Source organism: Telmatherina bonti (assembly GCF_933228915.1).
Source record: "Telmatherina bonti genome assembly, chromosome: 20".
NCBI classification, from domain to species: Eukaryota; Metazoa; Chordata; class Actinopteri; order Atheriniformes; family Telmatherinidae; genus Telmatherina; species Telmatherina bonti.
This window is the reverse complement of record NC_136618.1, coordinates 30,258,891-30,284,489: the sequence shown is the minus strand read 5'-3', so window position 1 is coordinate 30,284,489 and position 25,599 is coordinate 30,258,891. Positions and strand designations below refer to the sequence as shown.

Below are 25,599 nucleotides of genomic sequence, written 5' to 3'. Positions count from 1 at the left end.
GTCTGACCTGTCTCTCCCCCCCCCCACAGCTGAAGACCCGGCAGGGCACGGAGCTGCTGATCCAGTCGGAGATCGACAGCGTCATCAATGACTGGTACCGCGCCCTCACCGAGGCCATCAACACACACGTGAGTGCTGCTCTCCTTCAGTAGATGTGAGGAGAAGCTGGAGAAACTGAAGCTGATGGTGAGTGTGTGTCCTCCGGTCCAGGCCTGGGAGTCAGATGAGGCCATAGAGGAGGACATGCCTGAGTCTCCAGGAGCAGAGAAACAGGACAAGGAGAAGGAGCATCGAGACTCCAAGAAGAACAGAGGTGAGACGAGGAGGGTGAGGGAACAAAACTCCCCCCTGGACCTCACCAATGCGATGCGTTTAAACTTTATTTAATCAACACAAGCTGATCTGCAGAGAAAACAAAGTGACCCACATGATCCAGGAACTCCAGATATTCTCCGTCTGCACGACGTTATCAGTTCTGGTACTGATTATCAGGCTGATTCTGCCATTTTTACATTGATATGTTCATTAATCCAGTCTGATCCAGTCCACTTAGACAGAATGTTGTGAATATGTAGGTACATGTGTTTATATAGGTGAATACATAAGGGTGTATCTGCATATGTTTATGCAAATGTCTTTTTTTATTTTCTTTCTTTCTCTCCCTTTTCCTCTCTCTCTATGAGCTGTTTTCTTTCTCTTTCCATCTCTCTTCTATCTTCTCCGGTCTGGTCCAGCAGTAGAAATTCTGTATTACAATAATACAAAATAAATAAAGACATAAAATGAGAATCCAGAAAATCAAGGGGCTCATCATACAAGTAATGCCCCCCCTTGGCAAAGTAAATTCTCATTCTGCTGCTTAAATCCTGGACAAGACACAGGGACAAACAAAAAAAAAAACAGAATGTCACCAAAGTGCTGCACAAAGTCAAATACCACAAAATAAAAATAACTCAAAATAGTGATGTTAGAATAATAAAAACAGGTAAAACAACTAAAAAATAAATAAATACCCAATAAAATAATTAAAAGGAACAATAAAACAAATACAAGACACAGAGGACCACACAACTCACACAGCGTTAAAAGCCAAAGAATAAAAGTTGGCCTTTAGACGAGACTTAAAGCTCTCCTCTGTGGAAGCAGCATTAATATGCATAATCCTTGTTCATTTAAATAAAAAGGGTAATAGGATGGACTTTAGCTGCATGTGGGGCGGAGCTGCTGCATTGCTCAATGCAGGTGGGTCTGGGACTCGCAGGTACCGTAGACATTCATGTCGTGAAGTTCTTGTCAGAACAGATCTGGTATGTGCAATCTATAACGTCCAGGACTGTCTGTCCTCAGGGGCTGCTGTCCTCTGGGTCGTCCATGTATCCCTGCTCCAACACACCTGCCTTCTGTTTAGTAAATTTAACAGTCAAAGTTCTGCACAATGACAGATTCATTAGTCAGGTGTGTTGGAGCAGGTATACATGGAAAATAGGGGTGGGAAAATCAAATTGGAAAATCCAAAATCAGGATTTTTTTGCTCCACAATTTTAAAATTGATTTAACTTCTTGGGCGTTATAGCAGCAGAATGATGGTCTGGCTACTGTGTTGTTTTTTTCCTCATTAAAATGAAGGGAAATGACGAAAAAAGTTTCATACATTTATTTTGTTTTTAATCTACAAAAATCATCAATATCAAAGAATTGTGAGAATCGACATCTAAAAAATCTGAATCAAATCGAATCGGGACAAAAGCATACGTCACCTCCCTAATGGAAAACCTGCAGGATGGGGGTCCTTCAGGACCGGAGCTGGACACCCGGTTCAGTCTCGACTTCGACTTGATATTTAATGAATGAAAAATGTTTAAATTTTCCTGTGAAGGAAATTCTGACGTTCAGACAATCTGCAGCGCCGGCTGCTTGTTTTGTACGAGCGAGCGGCTGGTGTTTGCGCTTTGAATGTCTGTTCTTCTGTTTGGATGAATAAAGTTGCTCCTCTGAGGTTGTTTTCTCTCCTCTTCTGTCAGTGATGAAGACGTCGGTGAGCATGGACTCTTCGGACCAGAAGAAAACCAGGATGAAGCTGAAGAAGTTCCTGACACGGCGGCCCACCTATCAGGCCGTCAGAGACAAAGGCTACATCAAAGGTAGAGATCCAGGATCCGGCGGACTCTGCAGACCTCAGGCAGGATCTCAGGAAGCTAAAGCGTGTTTATCTGACCACAGATCAGGTGTTCGGCTGCAGTCTGACCAGCCTGTGCCAGCGGGAGAACACCTCCGTGCCCAACTTTGTCAGAATGTGTATGGAGCACGTGGAGAACACGGGTAAGACCCGCACACACCTGAACGTCTGCAGGTGTTTCTGCAGCACGTCTCTGACTTCAGCTGCTTTATTGTGAAGCAATCCAGAATCTGCAGGAGGAGTGTTACCTGGAAAGAGAAGCTTTTCTGCAGGAAACCTCCAGATGGCGTCACGACGACGTGGAAACTACAGAGAGGATGTTAGTCAGGCAGAACGTTGGATGTCAGATATGTGATATGTCACATGTGAAGCTTCTGCGTGTCCTGATGATGTCAGAGCTTGTTGTCCGCCGTGTTCCTCATGTTTCCTGCTCACACGCTCTTTGTTTTCATATAAAACATGCACGCCTCCTTCAGAGCGAGCGGCCGTAGTTCTTCCTCCACAGTACAGTTGTAACCTTCCTTCACGTGGATTTCAGCCTGTTTATTATGCAGCTGCGCGTTAATTTCTGTTCCTGTTGAGGTTTTATTCCCACATTTATCACTTTATGGCTGCAGGTCAGTAAAATCTTCCTTCTGGAAGAGTTTTATAGAAAGTGCAGGAAGTTAAGCAGCACAAGGAGGCTCCTCCGCCTCCATCAGAACCGCATCAGGACGTCTCTGTGGTTTTTGTCCCCCGCAGGTCTTGATGTGGACGGCTTGTACAGAGTGAGCGGGAACCTGGCGGTGATCCAGAAGCTCCGCTTCGCTGTCAATCATGGTAGGTTTCCACCCTGACCAGCGAGGGAGCGTTCATACCTTCACCGCCGTCTCCGTCTCCGTCCTTCTCAGTGTGATTTAAGTTTACAGGATGCAGCCTAGCTCAACCTTCGTTTCAGTGGCTCCGTTTGCAAAACAACCGTCCTAAAATCCTCACAGAGCTTACAAGCTGATTACTAACTTACTGGTTACTAATCAGCTGTTTATAAATCCAACATGTTCTGAATCATCCTGTTGTGTCTTTCCAATCCGAAACGTCCCGATACGGAGACAACACGTCCTGTCAGCCGCGTGGAAATCACTCACGCGTCTCCTTGGAGTGATGGAGAGGAAGATTCATTTTTGATGAGTTTGAAGCCAAGCAGACGTTCACACATTAATAAGAAGGAAAAGATCTGTCAGAAACAGCAACAGTTGCTCTTTTTATCTTTATGTAACGTCTCACTGACAACAGAGACCTGTTAATATCTAACCATCCTGCAGAGCTGCATCTGTTTGGTTTTTTTTTTTATCACCTCATCATAAAAATTAGGGGTGGGAAAATTGATTCAAAAGATCTAAAATCGGAAATGTTTCTGCTTTACCATTTTAAAATCAATTTTTTGTTAAAAAAAAAAAAAAAATTTCAAACAAATATAAATAATCCATAATAAAATTATCATCATTTTTATTGTTTTTATTGATCTTTTTACTTGTTATAGCAGCGTTATAGCAGCAGAACGATGGTTTGGGTACAGTGTTGTTTAATCCTACTTGAAATCAAGAAAAATGACAAGAAAAAAAAGTTTTCTACATTTATTTTGTGATTAATCTAGAAAAATCAGCAATATCGCAGAATTGTGAGAATCACAATATAAATCGAATCAGTACCCAAAAAAATCTGAATCGAATTGAATCAGGACAAAAGCATATCATCATAGTCCTAAAAAAAATACACGTAGAAGCTGAAACTGCTGCGACGGTGAAGAACAAGATAACCTTTATCGCTGTAGCCGTACGGGCCCAGCCGTACGGGCCCAGCCGTTCGGGCCCAGCCGTTCGGGCCCAGCCGTTCAAGCCCAGCCGTTCGGGCCCAGCCGTACGGGCCCAGCCGTAGGGGCCCAGCCGTACGGGCCCAGCCGTAGGGGCCCAGCCGTAGGGGCCCAGCCGTAGGGGCCCAGCCGTAGGGGCCCAGCCGTACGGGCCCAGCCGTAGGGGCCCAGCCGTACGGGCCCAGCCGTACGGGCCCAGCCGTAGGGGCCCAGCCGTACGGGCCCAGCCGTACGGGCCCAGCCGTAGGGGCCCAGCCGTTCGGGCGCAGCCGTTCGGGCGCAGCTGCAGCACACTGGTTGCGTCAAACATCACATAGAGAGATAAAAACAAACCAAACAGCTGTGGGTTCAAACCAACACCAGTCCGACCAGCGCCTGCAGAACAACCCTGCTGCCTTGTTTGACCACTACATCCTGTACGTACGCAGGTCAGAGAGATGAAACGTTCTCACACTAAAAACCGACAGATCCGAATGCAAACGTGGTTATAAATAATCCCAGACTTCTGGTCCGGCCTCCCAGCGACAGCAGCAGGTTGTAGAAGCTCGGACTGAGTTTATGTTTACCCTCTCCTCCTCTTCCTCCCCCTCAGATGAGAAGGTGGATCTCAACGACAGTAAGTGGGAGGACATTCACGTCACCACAGGAGCTCTCAAGATGTTCTTCAGAGAACTGCCGGAGCCCCTCTTCACCTACGGATCCTTCGGGGACTTCGTGAACGCCATCAGTGAGTGACTTCTGTAATCTGTAGCAAAAACACCAGCTGCAGTTCCTGATGCGGCCACAAGATGTCGCTGCACTCTCGCTCATTTCTTCCCTCTCTGCTGCAGAATCCTCAGACTACAAGCAGAGACTGAACTCCATCAAAGACTTGATCAAGAAGCTGCCAAAACCCAACCACGACACGATGCAGGCCCTCTTCCAACACCTGCGCAGGTAAGAAGAGTCTTTTCCCGGCTTGGCAACCGTTTCCCGACCGAGACGTGCTTTTATTGCAGATGACAGGAGGTCAACTTCCCCCAGCTGATCACATCACTTCCTGTCCTGGTTCTTCATCACATCCAGAGGCGTGCTGCGTTCGTCAGTTTCTCTACTGAAGGGAACAAAAAGTTTTCCCTAAAACATAAAGTTAATGGTTCGTTTGATGAAACCAGCCGGTGTTCTGTTGCAACGAGGTTTAACTCGGATGCAGTCGATCTAAAGCACTTTTTTATTTTTACTCAATAAACATAAAATCCAGAGAATTATAGAACCAGGTTAGATGAATTGTTTCCATTTCTAACAAGTGATTTAAGTTTTTCCGAGTTAATTCATTAAGTTCGACTTGACAAATCATTTCCTACAGCAAAGGCTCATGGGAAACTCGCATTCAGCGGATTGGGAGTGTTACCCAGTGCTTTACTTCCTGTCTTACGTTCAGACGGTGTTGCTGGATGAGGATGAAACAAGGAGCTGATGTTACGTCTCAGTCCTTCCTGCCGTTAAAGTATCCAATTAAAATACTTTCTTTCCATGCTGTGTTCTCAGGTATGATGTGAAATAAAGTTACATTTGAAGAAACCAAATATTTAGTTTGAAACAGCTTAAATCTAACCCTATAAAGGCCAACATGACGTATATGATGCATCCAGTTTCTCTATCACTTGATGCTCAAAATCCTGATATCCTCCGTATGAGACACCAAGGAGCCGAGGTTACACTGAATTAATTTTAACATATCACATGTAACTAATGGACACCCCCAAAAAAAGAGATTTAGATTTTGTTAAAGGGCCAAATAAAAAAAAAAAAATTTTTTTAACCATTTTTATGGTTCATGAAGGGTTAAGCTGGCTTTCAGGCACGTTAAGTCTAAATTGTTCAGATTCTTTATTTGAAATAAAGTAAAATGATTTGGAGTAAGTTTGACTTAAATCTATAAAGTTGAATTAATTTAACAAACTTGAATCAACTTAATTCAGTGGCAGTGGAAACGTGTCTCCAGCCTACATCTCCTGTAAGACTCTCCTGCTGGTGTTCACTCTGGTTCGGAGGTTCAGGCGCCGCCAGGTGTGTGTGTGTGTGTCGGTCACAGGTGTGTGTGTGTGTGTGTGTGTGTCGGTCACAGGTGTGTGTGTGTGTCGGTCACAGGTGTGTGTGTGTGATGCCTGTAAAGACAGATGTCAGGATGAGATGGTGCAGCTGGGGGGACTGACCCCCTTCCAGAAGGAGACTGTTGGAGGGGATTTTAACATCTTTTTTGGTACTTCCTACATGTTTCCCAGAAACAGCTTTACCTCGTCGTCAAGGTGACCAATCGGGTTTCCTACCAGGTGTGGTATAACATGAACTTCTATGACTGAAGGGGAGAAATAATGGACCGGACACACCAAGTTAGCAGATATCCAGCTGAACCCCCCCACAGAGAAACAAACACTAAGAGGTTAAGCTCGGCTTGAACTGATCGGCAGCGCGGTGACGTCGTGAGTTTGACCCGTTCGGCCGTCGGAGCGGCTCTGCACAGCGATCTGTCTCTGCTCCAACCAGCAGCTTTCCCAGCACAGCCAGCGGCGGCTTCCTACGTTCACAATGACATTTGCTCAGCTCTCCTATTTGCATTTATATGGCGCGGTGTTTGCTGTAATTCAGTACCTATGAAGTGGTGTTTCTGCAGGAAATTTATAGCGTGACATTCAGCGTATGGAGGTTTACGTACCTCAGCAGGCGGCTTTAATCTTCCTCTTTCCTCCTTCCATGAATATGTTATTGTTTTGTGCATCTGCATGCGAGGATGTAGATTCTATTTAAAAAGGCTATTATGCTGCAGCCTGGAGCGCTCTGCAGCCTGTGTGCGTGTGCGTGTGTGAGATGTTGTTTTTCTTGATGAAACCTGAAGCTGCTCTGAAACTAAACGATTTTCAGACACAAGAACTTGAAACTATTTGGGACTCATCTGATTCCTCCCCCCCCCCCCCCCCATCTCCCCCAGGGTGATCGATCACGGAGAGGCCAACCGGATGACGACTCAGAGCGTCGCCATCGTGTTCGGCCCGACGCTGCTGCGGCCGGAGACCGAGACGGGGAACATCGCGGTCCACATGGTCTACCAGAACCAGATAGTGGAGCTCATCCTGATGGAGTACGAGTGCGTTTTTGGGAGGTAGAAGAAGAAGAGACTCTGACTGATCATTGCTGTGGACCAAGCAGGGCATCCATTGACCGCTAACGTTGCACTTACGGACTTTCTGGAGGCGAGTTGGGGCGGGGGCGGGGGGGGCTCCACGGTCGCGGCTCCACGGTTTTTTATGGACAGAGTGGTGCTGTTACGATGCGTGCGTGTCCGTGTGAGCTTCCAGGAGTTTCCAGAGAACCTGGATCCTCCTGGACTGGCCTCGCGGACCGAACCGACCACCTGGCAGAAGGAGCCGAACCGGAACCGGGTCGGCCTTCCTGCGGTGGCGCTGTGTGTCTGTGATGTGTAAGCTCTCTGTCGTTTCTGGATCCGCTGGAACAATAATCAGTGTTAACAGTGTTTGGCACTCGGATGAAGTGACCCCCTCCTCACCTGTGTTTTTAACCCGTGTTGGCGTGACGCCCCCCCCCCCCACCCCCCTCCTGTGTGTGAATGAACCGGGCTGATGTGAAGCTGTGTGGCGCTCTGAGGGATGCGGTGCTGAGGCTGTCTGTGATGGATGTCCGTCTGCTTTGATGGTGAATTTTTGCTTTTGTACATTTGACTCTAAAAACACCGAATGTGGAAAAAAAAAAAAAAGAAAAAAAAAGAAGACATGATGGACTGTCACCCGTCTGCAGGCGTGTGTGGGGCGTTCGCATGGTCAGATGCACATTTTGAATGTAATTTTCAAGTTAACTGCTGTTTGTGAAATTGCTATGGCTAATAATTAAAAAAAAAAGAAACTAATTGTTGTTTTTCCTCCTGTTTAACCTTCAGTCAGACCCCCCTCCCCCCCTCTTTCCGCTAATTCCATAATTAAATGAATCTGCTCCACATGGACGTCCTGCTTATGGATGGACTGATGAAGCTGCCACGTCTCCGTCCGTTACATCCCTACCTGGTAATTAGGAAATGAAGCGAGATTTCTCCAACGCAGCTCAACCTCTGCCGATCGGCCTCCATTAATCTGCTGTCTGAGTTCATCGACGGCGGCTTTGTCATGACTCTGCAGGTCAAACGTGGCCGCGGACCTGAAGGGTGTGGATTAATTGATGTCTAATTAGGTAATTGCCACGGTGCCGGTTTTGATTAAGAAGCGGGAGGCGGAGTGAGTGCTGAGCTAAGCTGCTGGAGCCAGGCGGAGGTTTCATTCTGCTTCCTCTTCATTCCTGCTGAACGCCGTTTGTCAGACAGAAGCCAAGTGGGCTTTAAATGTTTGCTTTAATGAAAATGTGAGCGTCTGTGATGAATTAAATATTAAGTTAAATGATGTCAGAAACCAGTTTCTTCTCATTGGTTAAACTGGAGGAGGTGGTTCCTTCTGTGATCAGCCTCCATGTTTTCCATGTCGGGTTCTAAAATGGTCCGACCTCAAAGTGTTTCTTCTGTCCTGCGTACCAGTCAATCCAGTTATGATCCAATGACTAATCCATCATAACGTCTGCATTGTCCAGTTTCTGGTTCTGGTCATATAAACCATGGAAATGAGCTAAAGAAACCAACGTGATGAAATCCATCCTGAGCTGCACGTGGAGAGGAAAACCTCCATCAGAACCAGAACCAGAATGGACGGCCACCTGCCTGGACCAGTTGGGGGCTAAAACTAAGCCAGTGTGGCTGGTGAAGAGGCATGACATGAAACACAAACCAATGACAACAACATCACTGGTTTCTTCATGGAGAGCAGAGAGGAGCCCAGTGCATCATGGGACGTCTCAGAGAACGGATTGGGGTCACCAAGCCAGACCCGACTGGAAGATTCATCAGGAAGGTTGAAGCCTGATCTTAAAGGTAGAGATGATGTCTGCCTCCGAAAGCCAAAGAGAGGGTCTGATACCTGGACTTTCTGCTCCCGGTCTACTTCTAGAACCTCCTGGAACCAGCAGTAGACCTGCAGTCTGAGAGCAAAACGCTCTGATGGGAGCATCAAGATCTTTAAGATGCAGAGAAGCTTGTTGCTAAAGCTTCAAATGCCAGGAGAAGAATTTTACATCATATTCTGGATTTAACATAAGAAAAGACGATAAAATCTGATCATATTTATCATTAGAACCCTGAATTCAGCATCCTGGATCAGCTGGAACCTCATTAGAACCCTGAATGCAGCATCCTGGATCAGCTGGAACCTCATTACAACCCTGAATGCAGCATCTTGGATCAGCTGGAACCTCATTAGAACCCCAAATGCAGCATCTTCTATCAGTTGGAACCTCATTTGAACCCCAAATGTAGCATCTTGGACCAGCTGGAACCTCATTAGAACCCCGAATGCAGCATTTTGGACTAGCTGGAACCTCACTAGAACCATGAATGCAGCATCTTGGACCAGCTGGAACCTCATTAGAACCCCAAATGCAGCATCTTGGACCAGCTGGAACCTCATTAGAACCCCGAATGCAGCATTTTGGACCAGCTGGAACCTCATTAGAACCATGAATGCAGCATCTTGGACCAGCTGGAACCTCATTAGAACCATGAATGCAGCATCTTGGATCAGCTGGAACCTCATTAGAACCCCAAATGCAGCATCTTCTTTCAGCTGGAACCTCATTAGAACCCCAAATGCAGCATCTTGGACCAGCTGGAACCTCATTAGAACCCCAAATGCAGCATCTTGGACCAGCTGGAACCTCATTAGAACCCTGAATGCAGCATCTTGGACCAGCTGGAACCTCATTAGAACCCAGAATGCAGCATCTTGGACCAGCTGGAACCTTGTTAGAACCCTAAATGCAGCATCTTGGACCAGCTGGAGCCTCATTAGAACCCTGAATGCAGCATCTTGGACCAGCTGGAACCTCATTAGAACCCCGAATGCAGCATCTTGGACCAGCTGGAACCTCGTTAGAACCCCAAATGCAGCATTTTGGACCAGCTGGAACCTCATTAGAACCCTGAATGCAGCATCTTGGACCAGCTGGAACCTCATTAGAACCCCAAATGCAGCATCTTGGATCAGCTGTAACCTCATTACAACCCCACATGCAGCATGTTGGACCAGCTGGAACCTCATTAGAACCCCAAATGCAGCATCCTGGATCAGCTGTAACCTCATTAGAACTCCAAATGCAGCATCCTGGACCAGCTGGAACCTCATTAGAACCCCGAATGCAGCATCCTGGAACAGCTGGAACCTTGTTAGAACCCTGAATGCAGCATCTTGGATCAGCTGGAGCCTCATTAGAACCCTGAATGCAGCATCTTGGACCAGCTGGAACCTCATTAGAACCCTGAATGCAGTATCTTGGACCAACTGGAACTTCATTAGAACCCTGAATGCAGCATCTTGGACAGCTGGAACCTCATTAGAACCCCAAATGCAGCATCCTGGATCAGCTGGAACCTCATTAGAACCCTGAATGCAGCATCCTGGACCAGCTGGAACCTCATTAGAACCCCGAATGCAGCATTTTGGACCAGCTGGAACCTCATTAGAACCCCAAATGCAGCATCTTGGACCAGCTGGAACGTCATTAGAACCCTGAATGCAGCATCTTGGACCAGCTGTAACCTCATTAGAACCCTGAATGCAGCATCTTGGACCAGCTGGAACCTCATTAGAACCCCGAATGCAGCATCTTGGACCAGCTGGAACCTCATTAGAACCCTGAATGCAGCATCTTGGACCAGCTGGAACATCATTAGAATCCCGAATGCAGCATCTTGGACCAGCTGGAACCTCATTACAACCCCAAATGCAGCATCTTGGATCAGCTGGAACCTCATTAGAACCCTGAATGCAGCATCTTGGACCAGCTGGAACCTCATTAGAACCCCGAATGCAGCATCTTGGACCAGCTGGAACCTCATTAGAACCCCAAATGCAGCATCTTGGATCAGCTGTAACCTCATTACAACCCCACATGCAGCATGTTGGATCAGCTGGAACCTCATTAGAACCCCAAATGCAGCATCCTGGATCAGCTGGAACCTCATTAGAACCCTGAATGCAGCATCCTGGACCAGCTGGAACCTCGTTAGAACCCTGAATGCAGCATCTTGGACCAGCTGGAACATCATTAGAACCCTGAATGCAGCATCTTGGACCAGCTGGAACCTCATTAGAACCCTGAATGCAGTATCTTGGACCAGCTGGAACTTCATTAGAACCCCGAATGCAGCAACTTGGACCAGCTGGAACCTCATTAGAACCCCAAATGCAGCATCCTGGATCAGCTGGAACCTCACTAGAATTCCAAATGCAGCATCCTGGACCAGCTGGAACCTCATTAGAACCCCAAATGCAGCATCTTGGACCAGCTGGAACCTCATTACAACCCCAAATGCAGCATCTTGGACCAGCTGGAACCTCATTAGAACCCTGAATGCAGCATCTTGGACCAGCTGGAACCTCATTAGAACCCCGAATGCAGCATCTTGGACCAGCTGGAACCTCATTAGAACCCCAAATGCAGCATCTTGGACCAGCTGGAACCTCATTAGAACCCCAAATGCAGCATCTTGGACCAGCTGGAACCTCGTTAGAACCCTGAATGCAGCATCTTGGACCAGCTGGAACCTCATTAGAACCCTGAATGCAGCATTTTGGACCAGCTGGAACCTCATTAGAACCCCGAATGCAGCATTTTGGACCAGCTGGAACCTCATTAGAACCCCAAATGCAGCATCTTGGACCAGCTGGAACCTCATTAGAACCCTGAATGCAGCATCTTGGACCAGCTGGAACCTCATTAGAACCCAGAATGCAGCATTTTGGACCAGCTGGAACCTCATTAGAACCCCAAATGCAGCATCTTGGACCAGCTGGAACGTCATTAGAACCCTGAATGCAGCATCTTGGACCAGCTGGAACCACATTAGAATCCCGAATGCAGCATCTTGGACCAGCTGGAACCTCATTAGAACCCTGAATGCAGCATCTTGGATCAGCTGGAACCTCATTAGAACCCTGAATGCAGCATCTTGGACCAGCTGGAACCTCATTAGAACCCTGAATGCAGCATCTTGGACCAGCTGGAACCTCATTAGAACCCCAAATGCAGCATCTTGGACCAGCTGGAACCTCATTAGAACCCTGAATGCAGCATCTTGGACCAGCTGGAACCTCATTAGAACCCCGAATGCAGCATCTTGGACCAGCTGGAACCTCATTAGAACCCCGAATGCAGCATCTTGGACCAGCTGGAACCTCATTAGAACCCCGAATGCAGCATCTTGGACCAGCTGGAACCTCATTAGAACCCCGAATGCAGCATCTTGGACCAGCTGGAACTTCATTAGAACCCAGAATGCAGCATCTTGGACCAGCTGGAACCTCATTGGAACCCCAAATGCAGCATCTTGGACCAGCTGGAACCTCATTAGAACCCTGAATGCAGCATCTTGGACCAGCTGGAACCTCATTAGAACCCCGAATGCAGCATCTTGGACCAGCTGGAACCTCATTAGAACCCCGAATGCAGCATCTTGGACCAGCTGGAACCTCATTAGAACCCCGAATGCAGCATCTTGGACCAGCTGGAACTTCATTAGAACCCCGAATGCAGCATCTTGGACCAGCTTGAACCTCATTAGAACCCCGAATGCAGCATCTTGGACCAGCTGGAACTTCATTAGAACCCCGAATGCAGCATCTTGGACCAGCTGGAACCTCATTAGAACCCCGAATGCAGCATCTTGGACCAGCTGGAACTTCATTAGAACCCCGAATGCAGCATCTTGGACCAGCTGGAACCTCATTAGAACCCCGAATGCAGCATCTTGGACCAGCCGGAACTTCATTAGAACCCCGAATGCAGCATCTTGGACCAGCTGGAACCTCATTAGAACCCCGAATGCAGCATCCTTCATACTGATTCAAATCAGTGTGTATGTAGCAGACATGTGCAGAGCTTGTCTGAGCCTGAATCAGGTGTGTTGCAGCAGGAACACTTGGAAAACCTGCAGGACAGGACCAGGACTGGGGATCCCCGAGGTAAAGGACACATCCCGGTCTGGTTCCTCGCTGTGGTTCTGGAAGCCAAGATAATACCGTTCAGTCATTCCTGAGGTTTCAGGTCCAAACATGACCTCAGTCCAGGTCTTTGTCCTCAAGAAATCTTTGCAATGTGACCATCGGACTGGTTTAATCTGGTTTCATGGAGAAGTTTGGGGAACAACATTAAATTCTGTCTTTCTTCTTAAAAAAAAAAAAAAAAAAAAAGCCGTAAGAATAATAACAAATTCCTTTTACTCAGAACCAACAAATTCTCTGTTCATCAAATTGAAAATACTCAAATTTAAGGACCTATTAAGATTCAAGATACTTCAAATCATGTACAAAGTTAAAAGGGATCAACTACCCAACAGCATCCAAAGCTTTTTCAGTTAAAAGAGAGTATATTCAGCCTGAGAGGAACATGCGTGTTTAAAGAACCTGCTGTGAAGACAAATGCTAAGCTCCACTGTATTTCTTCAAGATGAGTTTAAGTCTGGAACAGCTGCAGTGAAGAAATAAAATCATGTCAGTCAACAGGAAAATTTAAACAAATGACAGAAAATGAGATAATTAAAAGTTATGAGGCAAATATGGATTGAAAGGATTATATATTATGATTTATTTTACTATTTATTTTTTAAGTTTTATTGTAATGTAATATATGTCCATTAAATTTCAGACATCCAGTATAATGTTAGGGTTTTATTTACGAGGGGGTTTTTGACCAGATAAATGTTCAACTACTTCCAAGACCCTTATTGAACTTAAGAAGCGTGTTTTGTTTGTTGTAATGACTATTTATTCTGTTTTAAAGTTAAAGTTTTTGTTTAGTTAAAAATAAATTCTAAAGAAAAATAATAAAAAAAAAGTACATCCCATGCTGTCCAGTAATACTGGTCCGAGTCCAGAACCCTGCAGAACTCCGTTACTCTGCCGTGTTGGGAGGCCTATATGTTTAAATGAATAAACTGGAATCTGTTGCATAATTACAGCTAAAACCAGTCTAATGTGGTGCATTTAACCCCAGTAAGACAGTCCCATCCAGTTCAGGTTTACTGGTGGTGGATGTTGCCGGGTGGGGTTGGGACCCGGCTCATGTTTGGGTGACTGGATGTGGAGATCTTTGCAGGTGGTTTCGGACCGTTTCCACTGCAGGTTTTATGTGACGTTGCTGCTTCCATCATCACAGGAATGCCTTCAGTCTGTTTTAATAAGTTCTCCTGTGGATTTGCAGTGACCTGAGAAGAGCCTGGGCTCCATCTGCTGAGGAGGTTGCAGAGAAAAAGCTTCAGTCTGAGGAGGATCTGACAGAAACAGCAGCTCCACTAACATCCAGGAGACGAAGTTTCTCCGTCTGTTGTCACCACGACGACTGACATCCACTTCGCTCCGGCTCTGTTCTGACACAACGGACCACCTTGGATTCAACAATCGTGTTGGAGGTGGGCAGCGCTGAATCGTGTCCACACCCCCAACTGGAAACGGCAGATGGTGAAGCTGAGACAGAGAGAGAAGGACCAGTATTTCCAAATGAGAAAACAATTAGATCATTTCTATAATTCATGGTGCGACCACAGCTCCGCGCCCGCCGGGCTTTCACGTCTTTGAAGTGCTCCATATGCTCACAGTGGGTTTTATCCAGGCCTGACCTGCTCTGCTCCGGCTCGGCCCGCTCCGCGGAGGCCGAGGTGTGGGCAGGTAATGTGAACAAGCCATTATGGAGCATGAAAGATTCATGGATGTGCAGCTTCCTCTGCGCCATGAGCAGGTGGGCTGCCGGCAGAGAGGCTGCATGAGGACCGCCGTGCACGGAGACGCTTTTCAGCACCTGAACTTCAGCAGCTCAATCAGCATGATGGCCTTCATCTTCATCTTCATCATCATCAGCTGAATGTTGATAAGTCTGTGATGACCCTGCAGGCAGGAGGAAAACGCCACCGGAGCTGTAAAACCAGACCAGAATTTAACCTTTAAATGTATCGTCTTCTGATCTAATCAGTCCTCCATCCTGAGCTGCATGAGGACACGAGGAAAACCTCCATCCATCAGAACCAGAACCAGGGAGGAGGAGTGTGAGACTGAGCTGGGATCCCTGCTGAGGAAGAGAAACAACTTACTGATGACAATGTCAGATGTTTCTACATGCAGTAGTGTTGATGGAAAGAGCCGAGTCAATCATGTCCCCAGCAGCATGACGACAGTCTCTGAGGGTCCTTAAGCCAGCCTTGACCATAAACTTTCTCCAGAACCACAAGCTGTGGGTTGGTTCTTGGTTTGCAGTGAAGATGGATGCAGAATTCACCATCAGGAGGCAGGCAGGTGCCAGAACTCAAGCTTTAACGTGACCAGAGCTGCTGCAACGGCAAACTATGGGAAGGGACAGGACAAGTCCGGTCCAGGAGATCTGCCATCCTGCAGCTGTTAGATGCTCGCCTCCTCCAACACACCTGGATGAAATGACAGAATTCAATTAAATTCTATTCAACTTTATTTATATCGCGTCAAATCATGGCAATGCCATCTCAAGATGCTTTACAGTCAGAGAAGAAAACATAATGAAAGCCAATTCATAATATATAAGGAAACCAACATATTGAGTTAGAAGCTCCAACTCAATCTCCCATCCTGAGCAAGCACACGGCGACAGTGGGAAGGAAAAAACTCCCTTTTAACAGGAAGAACACCTCCGGCAGAACCCGGCTCAAGGACAGGCAGCCATCTGCCTCATCCACGCGTCTCTGCAGAAGCCTGGAAAAGAGACGGTGTGGGTTGGGATGATGAACCTGGATGGGATCGCTGTGGAGCTGGTGAGACAACCCAAAACAGAAACATGTGGAGTGACTCGTCACATTTCCCGGAATGAAAGAAAGAAAGAAAAATGACATATTTTCCTGCTTTAACCAAATGCAACCGCTTCAATCTTGCAAACAGAACGCAGAGGTCGTTCTACTGCCTCCTCCTTTAACACCATCCAAACTTGAGCCAACATGAGCATCTCATTGTGCGAGGGAAGAAGATCCACTTCCTGTCAGGAATGACTCATTCAGCAGCTCACCGGGACTCAAAGCCGTCCTTTCCTCTGAATGCGCCTCAGATCTGCAGAGTGAAGCTGAATTCTCACACGCATGTGATGCTAAGCAAGCGTGTAAGTATTCCAAATGTCTCATCCTTGTTATTAATGAGCTGCCGGCTGCAGGACTGGATCATTTTCCATGGAAATTCAATGCATTTTAAATAGCAGTGGATCAACATTCCACACCGGGATTTACATAAGGTAATTGCAGGATGCTGAAAGCTGGCGATGGATTTTTCTTTTTCTCCTTCCGTACCTTCAGTAATACAATCAAGGCCATTAAGTAGGCAATAAATACAAGGGAAGACTGTATCAGCGCTCCATGACAGATAATGGCTCTTCTCTGGAGTATCTGTTTATTTACCCTCGGACAGTTACAGCTCAGCTTCCTCTTCCTCTCCTCTGTCAGAGAGATGAGTTGGGAGGAAGATGAAGCCCCATAGGGTGGGGGGTGCTGGTGGTGGGGGGTGCATCTGGGGAAAGAAACGTCTTCCTCCATGCTCACAGATTACCATCCCACACCGTGTTCCTTCATCATCAGAGGAGCAGCGATCCGGGTTGGTTGTGCGACATGGCAGCTCATTAGAGAAACAGGCTGCCCTACCTCCCCCCTCCTCCCCTGGAGACCCCACCCTTACACGAGGGCCTGTGTGGGTTTTGGGGGCCGTTGAAGTGATTACACCTTGAAAGTGTTCAGTGTGTTTCTCCTTCATTAAGAGCAGGGAGGGGTTGGATGGAGATGTGAGGTGGAGGCTGGCTGTGAGGACGACTGACGCAGGGACGAAGACAAAGGAAGAAATAGGTGCTCTGATTAATATGGTTGGGGTGTGTGTGTGTGTGTGTGAGGGGGGGGGGTCTCTCCCTGTCTCATTAACACTGTTGGCAGTGGAGGCTGTTAGCTAACATGTATTCCCTGTTGGAGTCGTCTCCACTGAGGCTGTAATTAGGACATTTCATCCACACAGCGGTCTGATTGCTGGAAAGACCCTACGTAATTACAGAGGCCCCCAGACCCCCAACACCACCAGGCTGGGGACTCCCCCCCCCCCCCCCCCCTCCCCCCCCAACCCCCCCACTGACAAATCACAAACAAGAATTCAATTAAAAGATCAGCATCCTGAGCCAGCAGAGTCCTGACTCTGACCCTCCTGTCTCCCAAGTTTTCCTGCTCCATCCGCAGGTAGACGTCTTCCGGAGGGGGGGCCCCCGACTCGCTTGCCAGCTCCCTCATAAGCTGGTTGCATTTGCTCCCGCGCCAGCGTCTTACTTAATTAGCCTGCACATTTTTACGGGCATAAATCGCTTTTACATCAGTGCCAGGCGAGCGCATCGCAAAGTGGGTCGATCATATATTACGTTGATCCCCCGTTGGCGCGGTTAAAGCCATACATTACATCTGAATTTGTGGAAGAGCTGAGGGGCCCCTGGCATCAGTCTTTGTTGTGCTGTCAGCACTAATCTCTCCCCAGGGGTCTCAGCATCAGCTCTCTCTTTCTTTCTCGCCGCTGCCCCCAGATGGGGATGAGTAAGAGGATGGGAGGATTGAGCTGAGCCAGGAGGGCACCCACACATTTCCATCAGTCTCCACCCCCCCCCCCCCCCCCTCCCAGCACGTTAAACCCGCCCACCTTCACACCTACTGCAGAGTTCAGGATGGAGTCAGACCTCTGGCATGTTCACTGGTGAAGAGTAGGATTACTGGTGTTATCACCTCAGCGTCAGCATCTTTCAGCACCGGGTTGGACCCACTTTTTCCTCCAGATCCGCCTTCATTGTTGGTGTCATAGATCCAACAAGGTGTTGGAAACATTCCTGACATGTTGTCTCCATGTTGACATGAAGCATCACACAGTTTCTGCACATCATGATGAGAACCTCCCAAAGCTGCTCTGCTGGATGTAGATCTGGTGACTGTGGAGGCCGTTGGAGGACAGTGAAGTCATCGTCATGGTGGAGATGATGTGAGCTTTGTGACATGGTGCATCATCCTGCTGGAAGTTTCCATCAGAAGATGCTACACTGTGCTCAGAAAGGGATGGACATGGTCAGCAGCAGGACTCAGGTAGGCTGTGGAGGTTAAACCAGGTCATGTTGGTACTAAGGGGACCAAAGTGGGACAAGAAAACACACCCTGACCCCGCCAGCAGCCTGAATGGTCATACAGCTGGCTTTCTGACCCTTTTATCTGAATGTGGAGCTGAACTGGAGACTCATCAGACCAGCAACGTTTCTCCATCTTCTATTGTCCAGTTCTGGTGAGTCTGTGTGAATTGTAGCCTCAGTTTCCTGTTCTTACTGACTGGAGGGAACCCGGTGTGGTCTTCTGCTGCTGGAGACCATCTGCTGGTTGGAACCAGTGTTTACTGGACTTCCTGTTGTCTTTCTATCATCTCCAACCAGTCTGTCCATTCTCCTCTGACACCAACCAGACATTCTGGTCCAGACAAACTGCTGCTCGCTGGATATTTTCTCTTCTTCAGATGTTCTCTGGAAACACTAGAGATGGTTGTGTGTGAAAATCCCAGTAAACACTCAGACCAACAACCATGTTGCGTTCAAAGTCACTTAAATCTCCGTTCTTCCTCATCCTGATGCTCAGTTTGAAATTCAGCAGGTCGTCTTCATCATGTCTGCATGACTAAAAGCTGCTGTGTGATTGGCTGATCAGATATTTGTACTGAGGAGCAGTTAAACAGGTGGAGATGAACAAACATGGATGAAACTTCAGCTCTCAGCTCAGCCATAAATCCTTTTTTTAAAAATATATATTTCCTGACATTCAGCATGCAGATTTTTACAGGATTGTGTTTATGGGAAGTTTCATGTGTTGCAATCAATGCTTGGATTATAAAACATAGGATGTGTAACAGATGTGTGTTTGGCGTTGACTGTCTGACGCCTTTCTGACCGCAGATTCCTTCTTCCCAACTCCTTTGCATCCCACTCCCAGCAGGGGGAAGCCAAGAGCACCGATTCACCTTCTTCTTAGACCCAGATGCATTCCTGCTCCAGGCTGCGCTGTTTATTCTCTGTGGATTAACTTCCCCAAACATCCACCCTCCCTCCTCCTCATCCTCCTCCTCCTCATCTCCCACCTCCACACTGAGAAGGAAAAACAAGTAGAGATGCTTGGCTCTTCAGCTCATGGCAAATCAGCTCTGACTGAGCTGCTAAACACACACAAACACTGACAAAATCAAGCTGGGGTCCCCTCTGCATTAGCATGGAAGTCATCCATATTGATGCTGGCTGATTCATGTGCTGCCAGCCTCTTTGTTTGCTTTTTTCCTTACCTCCTCGCCCCCTTTACCCCGGATTTCTGGGGATCGGGGGGTGATTAAGTCGAGGCGAGATGGAGCCTTCGACCCAGGACCCCATGGTGGTTGGGGGTGGGGTGAGCAGGTTTGTAGCCCCCACCTAGTCCCCCTGGTGATGAGGTGGAGCCTAATTGATTTGTCAATGTGGAGCCATCTGGCACAGAAAGCTGGGGCTCAACCTGTTCTCCTTCCTGAGGTGGGAGGGGGGGGGGGGGGGGGGGGGGAGGCAGGTTGGATTACACACACATGGCACGTCCCATTTTGGGATTTTATCATCTCTGATATTTTACTTTTTTTTTTACCATGTCATGTGTTCAGCAGCTCAGTTCTCCCCATCATGGCCTGTCCCGTATGGCGCTGGGGGGGGGGGGGCAATGAGCAGGACAGATGCAGGAGGCGGGGTTTTACCAGCCAGAGAGGGAACACAAACATGTCTTCTTCATCACGCAGGGGCCCCGGCGCGGATCAAAAGGTCACGGTGCTGCTGGACAGAAACGAGGCCGCTGGTGTCTTAATGAAAAGCTCTGGAGGAAATGGGGACAGACAGAAACAGAAGGAGAGAATGGAGGTTGCCTGCACTGATTAGAATCCCTCCTCATCATCTCATTTTACCCCCCCCACCTCTTCTTCCCCTCATTTCCCCGCCGTCACCCTCTCCTCTGACTGCAAGCCTCATTTCCAGCCTCATCTGAGCTTCTGATAAGCAAAGCGAACAACATGACGGATGCTCTAGATGGGGACAGGAAGCATGAAAATGTCTCTTTCCGAGACGCAGAAACCCCTTTAATACATGTTTCTGCTGCTTTTCAGATCAGTTTAAGGAAGCGAGGTGAGATGAGCTCCTTTGGCATCCCCGAGGCGAAGTAAGATGTGTACATGCAAAAAAAAAATCTGCAGATTATTTCTAAAATAGACACAAAGGAGTCATCCTGGATGAGGGGGAAGTGTAGGTGAAGCAGGACTACACTGCTGGCGCTGAAACGAAGCGGAGTTGGAGCTCCTCGTGCACCACCTGCTGAAACCGTTGGGCTTGTCAAGGTGCAGCTGCATCCTCTAAGCTAAACATCCACCTCTTAAGCCTTCTTACGACTCTTCTAGCACCAACTACGGCTCACTTTAATATTTTTTATTCATATTATGTCCATATATCACCAGAATTAGAAGGAAGAAAAAGATTGTAATTCTTCCCGATGCTGGCAAAGTACATAATACTCATTTACTACTTAAGAAAGCAAAGGTAAAGTCAACAACTTAAGACATATGGCATGTTATGCTATGATAAGGATTTTTTTTTTTCTTTTTCTCATTGAGTATCGCAAAGAAAATTAATAACAATTTATTGGTGCGTTATGTTTTCGTTTAAAAAAAGGGGCGGATATTACAAGAAATTTTCTTTTTTGGCTCCTTTTCGAGCATGGAGCTCTGTTTGTTTTTTTGCACTGTAAAGTCTTTTTTATTACCTTTTGTATAACCATGTGAGAAATGAAAAAAAAAAGATTGTGTTACTGTCGCTAACACACACACACACACACACACACACACACACACACACACTGCTGTAATAACTGTGGACATATTTTATTTCTCATGTCTCTCTAATATCTTCAAACACAGAGTTTGAAGACGTCCAGAACAAGTAAAGTTGCTGCGTTGTGTTCTGGATATAGAGCTTGATGTGGTAGCAGGGGGCCAATGGCTTCTCCCCCCTAGCAGTCCTGGCTTAAGCTGGATTTATACTGGTTCAGCGTCTGCTTATGGCAGGACTGGTGTAGCTGTTGCTGGTGAAATCTGCGTAAGTTACAGCCGGTAAACTCCACAAAGTGAACTTCTTCAGCCCTAGCAGGCATTTCCTGGTTTAGAGCAACAATGGCTGACACGGTGCAGCATCTTCATGAGCTCATGGAAGCTAACAAAGTCAGGAATGTTTTGTGGGTTGTTTTCAAAATGGTGGTTAACGCACAGATTGAGGGATAAGATACAGAAATCCAGAGACACAGGATCACACATGGATTAATAACAAGGGGGGCCTCCTATGTAACAGGCAGGTCTGTAAGAGACGCATGTCCACCTGGATTCTCTGGCGGTAATGTCCTAGCCAACCTCACGCAGACGCTGTGCTAGTATAAATCCAGCTTTACTGTCTGTAGTTGTGGACTGGATTATTGTTTCTGACCACAATGGCTTGTGTTAGTAGCTCAAAATCACCTATTTCTTCCTTTGAACGCAGTTTATTTTCCTCCAAACTTACAAACTTTTGCTTATTTTTAAATTGAGTAGCCATGCTAGCTTCTTGTTTAAATGCAACTGGATCATGTAGCTCTAGCTTCGTCAGCGCTAACGCGGATACTGAAGTTCTCTTTGAGCATCTTTATAGTTTATTTTCTGTTCCAAAGTAAAAATCATAATTTACTAAGTTGATGTTTAGTCAAACTTTTGCTTATTTTAAAATTGAGTAGCCTTGCTAGCCTCTTGTTTAAATGCAACTGGATCGTGTAGCTCTAGCTTCGTCAGCGCTATCGTGGTTACTGAAGTTCTCTTTGAGCATCTTTATAGTTTATTTTCTGTTCCAAAGTAAAAATCATAATTTACTAAGTTGATGTTTAGTCAAACTTTTGCTTATTTTAAAATTGAGTAGCCTTGCTAGCCTCTTGTTTAAATGTAACTGGATCGTGTAGCACTAGCTTCGTCAGCGCTAACGTGGATTCTGAAGTTCTCTTTGAGCTACTTTATAGTTTATTTTCAGTTCTAAAGTAAAAATCATAATTAACTGAGTTGATGTTTAGTCATCAAATTCACTCACTGAAAATAAAAGATGACATAATATTTCCCACATTTTCTAACAAATCTAATGCTAACAAGATTAGCACTGCCACATAGCTGCATCCTAACATTAGGTTAATCATCTTACATAACATTTGCAGTTGTACTAATTACAACCACTAATGTAATAATATAAATCTTAATTAAAAGGACCAATAAATAGGGAACTAATTTCAAACACTAGTAATCCATGCAGGTTTAGAAACATATTTCTGTCATTCAACAGTAATGTGTTGATCCTTTGATGGTGTCCAATCAGTCAGAGGAGACCAGGCCACCTTGATAATTCCTTTAGCTCTGCCCCTGTCATTCAAGGCATGGCTGCATCTTCAAAGCAAAGCATCAGTCACTGAAACCTTTGTGTATTCTTCTATATAACTAACTTATCACTCATTTTATTAAAGTTAGCTCATATTTCACTGGAATTAAGGAAATAAAATCTAAGATTTGTGTACGCTGGAGCTCTGAGATTTCGTCCTGATGCTGGCAGACAGAAGAGGAGTGCTTTGGAGTCAAAGTCCCAATTTAATTCAAACATTAAAATTTAGAGACAACTGCATTCAGGATGATCTGAATATTACAACCACCAGCAGGTGAGTGATGCTTCTCACCTTGTGTGAGATGTTTACCTGACCTCCAAACTCCTCAGAGACCAAAACAGTCAAAACACATCTCTAAAACGTTGGAACAAGAGCAGCAAGACTGGAAAAGTACAAAGCAGGAACAACTGGAGGAGCATTTAACAACCTATCAGTTTAATTCAAGTCACTTCCTCTTCCATTTCTTCAAAAGCTAGAATCTGTTATTCTGGTGTGTCTTATTTAGTTTTTGCTGGTAGTTTAGCTTATATACCCTCACATGTACACAATAAAGTACTTATTTATTACAGTCAACAGGCAAACTATATCCAGCCAAATGTCTTTCTTTGGCATCAGGTCAGTGACACGACTGGATCAAGGCTACGTTTGACACTTATGGTTCAGTTATGGAACTGGGCAAGTGTTGTATGGGCCAGATGTGGTGCAGATGTCAGTTGTTGGCCTGGATGTGTGTACATTTCGGTCATGAGGCTGAGTTTTGTCAGCCACTCCTTTTGTCAACACTGTAAATCAAATTTGGCCAAACAAAAATGTACATTTGGGCCAAACAGTTTTTGCTGTCTTGGTCTCTACTGAAGACTGACAGCATGGACTCAGGAAGACTTCCAGAAATCCCCGTCTGTGAATCAGCCTGAAATCCACACATGCAGGTTAAAGCTCCATCATATGTGAAGAGGATTCAGAAACACGCCGTCTTCTCTGGACCAAAGCTCATTTAAAATGTTCTGAGTGGAAACCTGGATGAAGGTGTGGAATAGTTTGTGGACAGCATGGACGGCGTGTCCTGCAGACTAAAGAGGAGAGGGAGCATCCAGCTTGTTATCAGCCTGCATCTCTGATGGGATGGGGTTGCATTAGTGCCGATGGCGTGGGCAGCTTCCACATCTGGGAAGCTCCATCAATGCTGAAACATCTGCTCCCATCCAGACAACGTCTCTTTCAGGGAAGACCTTGCAGGTTTCACCATGCTGAACCACATCCTGCATCATCACAGCAGCATGGTGGAACAGGAGAACTGGTCTGCTGCAGTCCAGTTTCACCAGTAAAAAACATCTGGAGCATCATGGAAGCAGAAATCCAGCAACAAGGTCCAGTAGAGCAGCTGGAATCCTGCATCAGACCAGAACGGGACGACATTCCTCTCCTGAAACTCCAGCAGCTGCTCTTATCACTTCCCAGATGTTTCCAGATGTTAGAAGAAGAGGAGATGCTAACGATGCTAAACATCATCCTGGAAATACTTTTTACAGACATCTTGCTGCATCAGATTCACAATCAGCTCAGATTTTACACAAAATGAAAAAATGTCTCAGTTTCAACACCTGACATGTTTATGTTTATAAACGTTTCTTTCTACAATATATTGTCCAGTTCTACGTTGAAGTTTCCTCTCAGCAGCTGCTGCAAAGCTTCAGTATTTCATCCCCGTCAGCACCGAACAAAGACTCTTCATTCTGCATGTGCAACGTTCAGACCTCGTGCTTTCACCGTCGTCATGTGACCCTGAAGGACAAAAAGCGTCTCTAACTGCAGATGATCTGCTGGGAGACAGAATTCCAGCATCTTTCATTGAGCCTGTGCAAACATCCCGCCCTGGTTTAAGCTGAGACTTGTAGACACACGAGTGGCTCAGCTGACTTTAGGAGCTGCAGCAGGGGAAGAGAGGAGTAAAAAATGTTGATAACTACCAGACGGACAACAACAGGTGCTCTCTGAGCCGTCGGCTTAATCCACAGAAGAAAAACCACACACTGTACTGTGGGAGCGAGCAGGGATGTGAGAAGCTGCTGGAAATAAGAAGTCGTGATTGAGAATGCTGCATGACTTATTTTATCCTCTCTCACACACACACACACACACACACACACACACACACACACACACACACACACACACACACACACACACACACACACACACACAGGGACATCTATAAGCAGAATCAGAGAAAGACCAGGGTTAAAGGTCAGGCTCTGCCGAGGCGAGTCACACCTAGAGAGGACCCAAAGGTGGAGCGCAGCAGAGCGGCGATGTTGGACGATGCTGGACACAGTCATAACAGGAGACGAGGAGGAGGAGGAGGAGGAGGAGGAGGAGGAGGAGGAGGAGGAGGAGGAGGAGGAGGAGGAGGAGGAGGACCAGCACCAACCCGAACACGAGAAGGCTGGGAGCTGGCTTATCAGCGTTCAGCTGTTGGCTGCTGAGTGAGTCTCAGTCCAGCATCACGCTGTGGTTTTCTGTCGTCCTCAGAGACCACAAGGCTGCAGTTTAACCCTTTAGGTCCTGCTCCACCATCTGTTGAAAGTAAATCTGCAGTGACTTTGATAAAGTTCTCTAAAAAAAACGTGTAAATAAACCAGCCCGAGCATCTCCAGCTACTGGTTTGGGTGTGTAGGGTCTAAAACATATCAGCCTGTTGCTAAAATAATTAATTCTGTGTATTCTTGTCCAAAACAAACAGAAAAACACAGAGAAACATTTTTCTCTAATCTTTTGGTCGGTGTGAAAGTTAAAGGGTGAAGAAACAGAAACCTGATCCAGATTCTCTGCACTGCTTAAACGGCTTGTCTAAGACTGTATGACTTCTTCCTTATCTACTCACTAACTCCTAAACCTGGTTATTTCACACACACACACACACACACACACACACACACACACACACACACACAC

At 46.6% G+C, this 25,599-nt stretch overlaps 1 protein-coding gene across 7 annotated transcripts in view; it reads left to right on the top strand.

The window, feature by feature from the left end:
- arhgap12b (Rho GTPase activating protein 12b) overlaps nucleotides 1-7,877 on the top strand; it is a 72,349-nt gene extending 64,472 nt beyond the window's left edge. For all 7 annotated transcript variants that reach the window (XM_079260263.1, XM_079260260.1, XM_079260262.1 and 4 more), the window contains 8 exons: nucleotides 30-128; nucleotides 211-313; nucleotides 2,022-2,141; nucleotides 2,221-2,319; nucleotides 2,918-2,995; nucleotides 4,618-4,752; nucleotides 4,856-4,961; nucleotides 6,994-7,877. In XM_079260263.1, the coding sequence (XP_079116389.1) occupies nucleotides 30-128; nucleotides 211-313; nucleotides 2,022-2,141; nucleotides 2,221-2,319; nucleotides 2,918-2,995; nucleotides 4,618-4,752; nucleotides 4,856-4,961; nucleotides 6,994-7,168 (915 nt within the window). In that variant the 3' untranslated portion in view covers nucleotides 7,169-7,877. The remainder of the gene's footprint in view (nucleotides 1-29; nucleotides 129-210; nucleotides 314-2,021; nucleotides 2,142-2,220; nucleotides 2,320-2,917; nucleotides 2,996-4,617; nucleotides 4,753-4,855; nucleotides 4,962-6,993) is intronic.
- The last annotated feature ends 17,722 nt before the right edge of the window (nucleotides 7,878-25,599 follow it).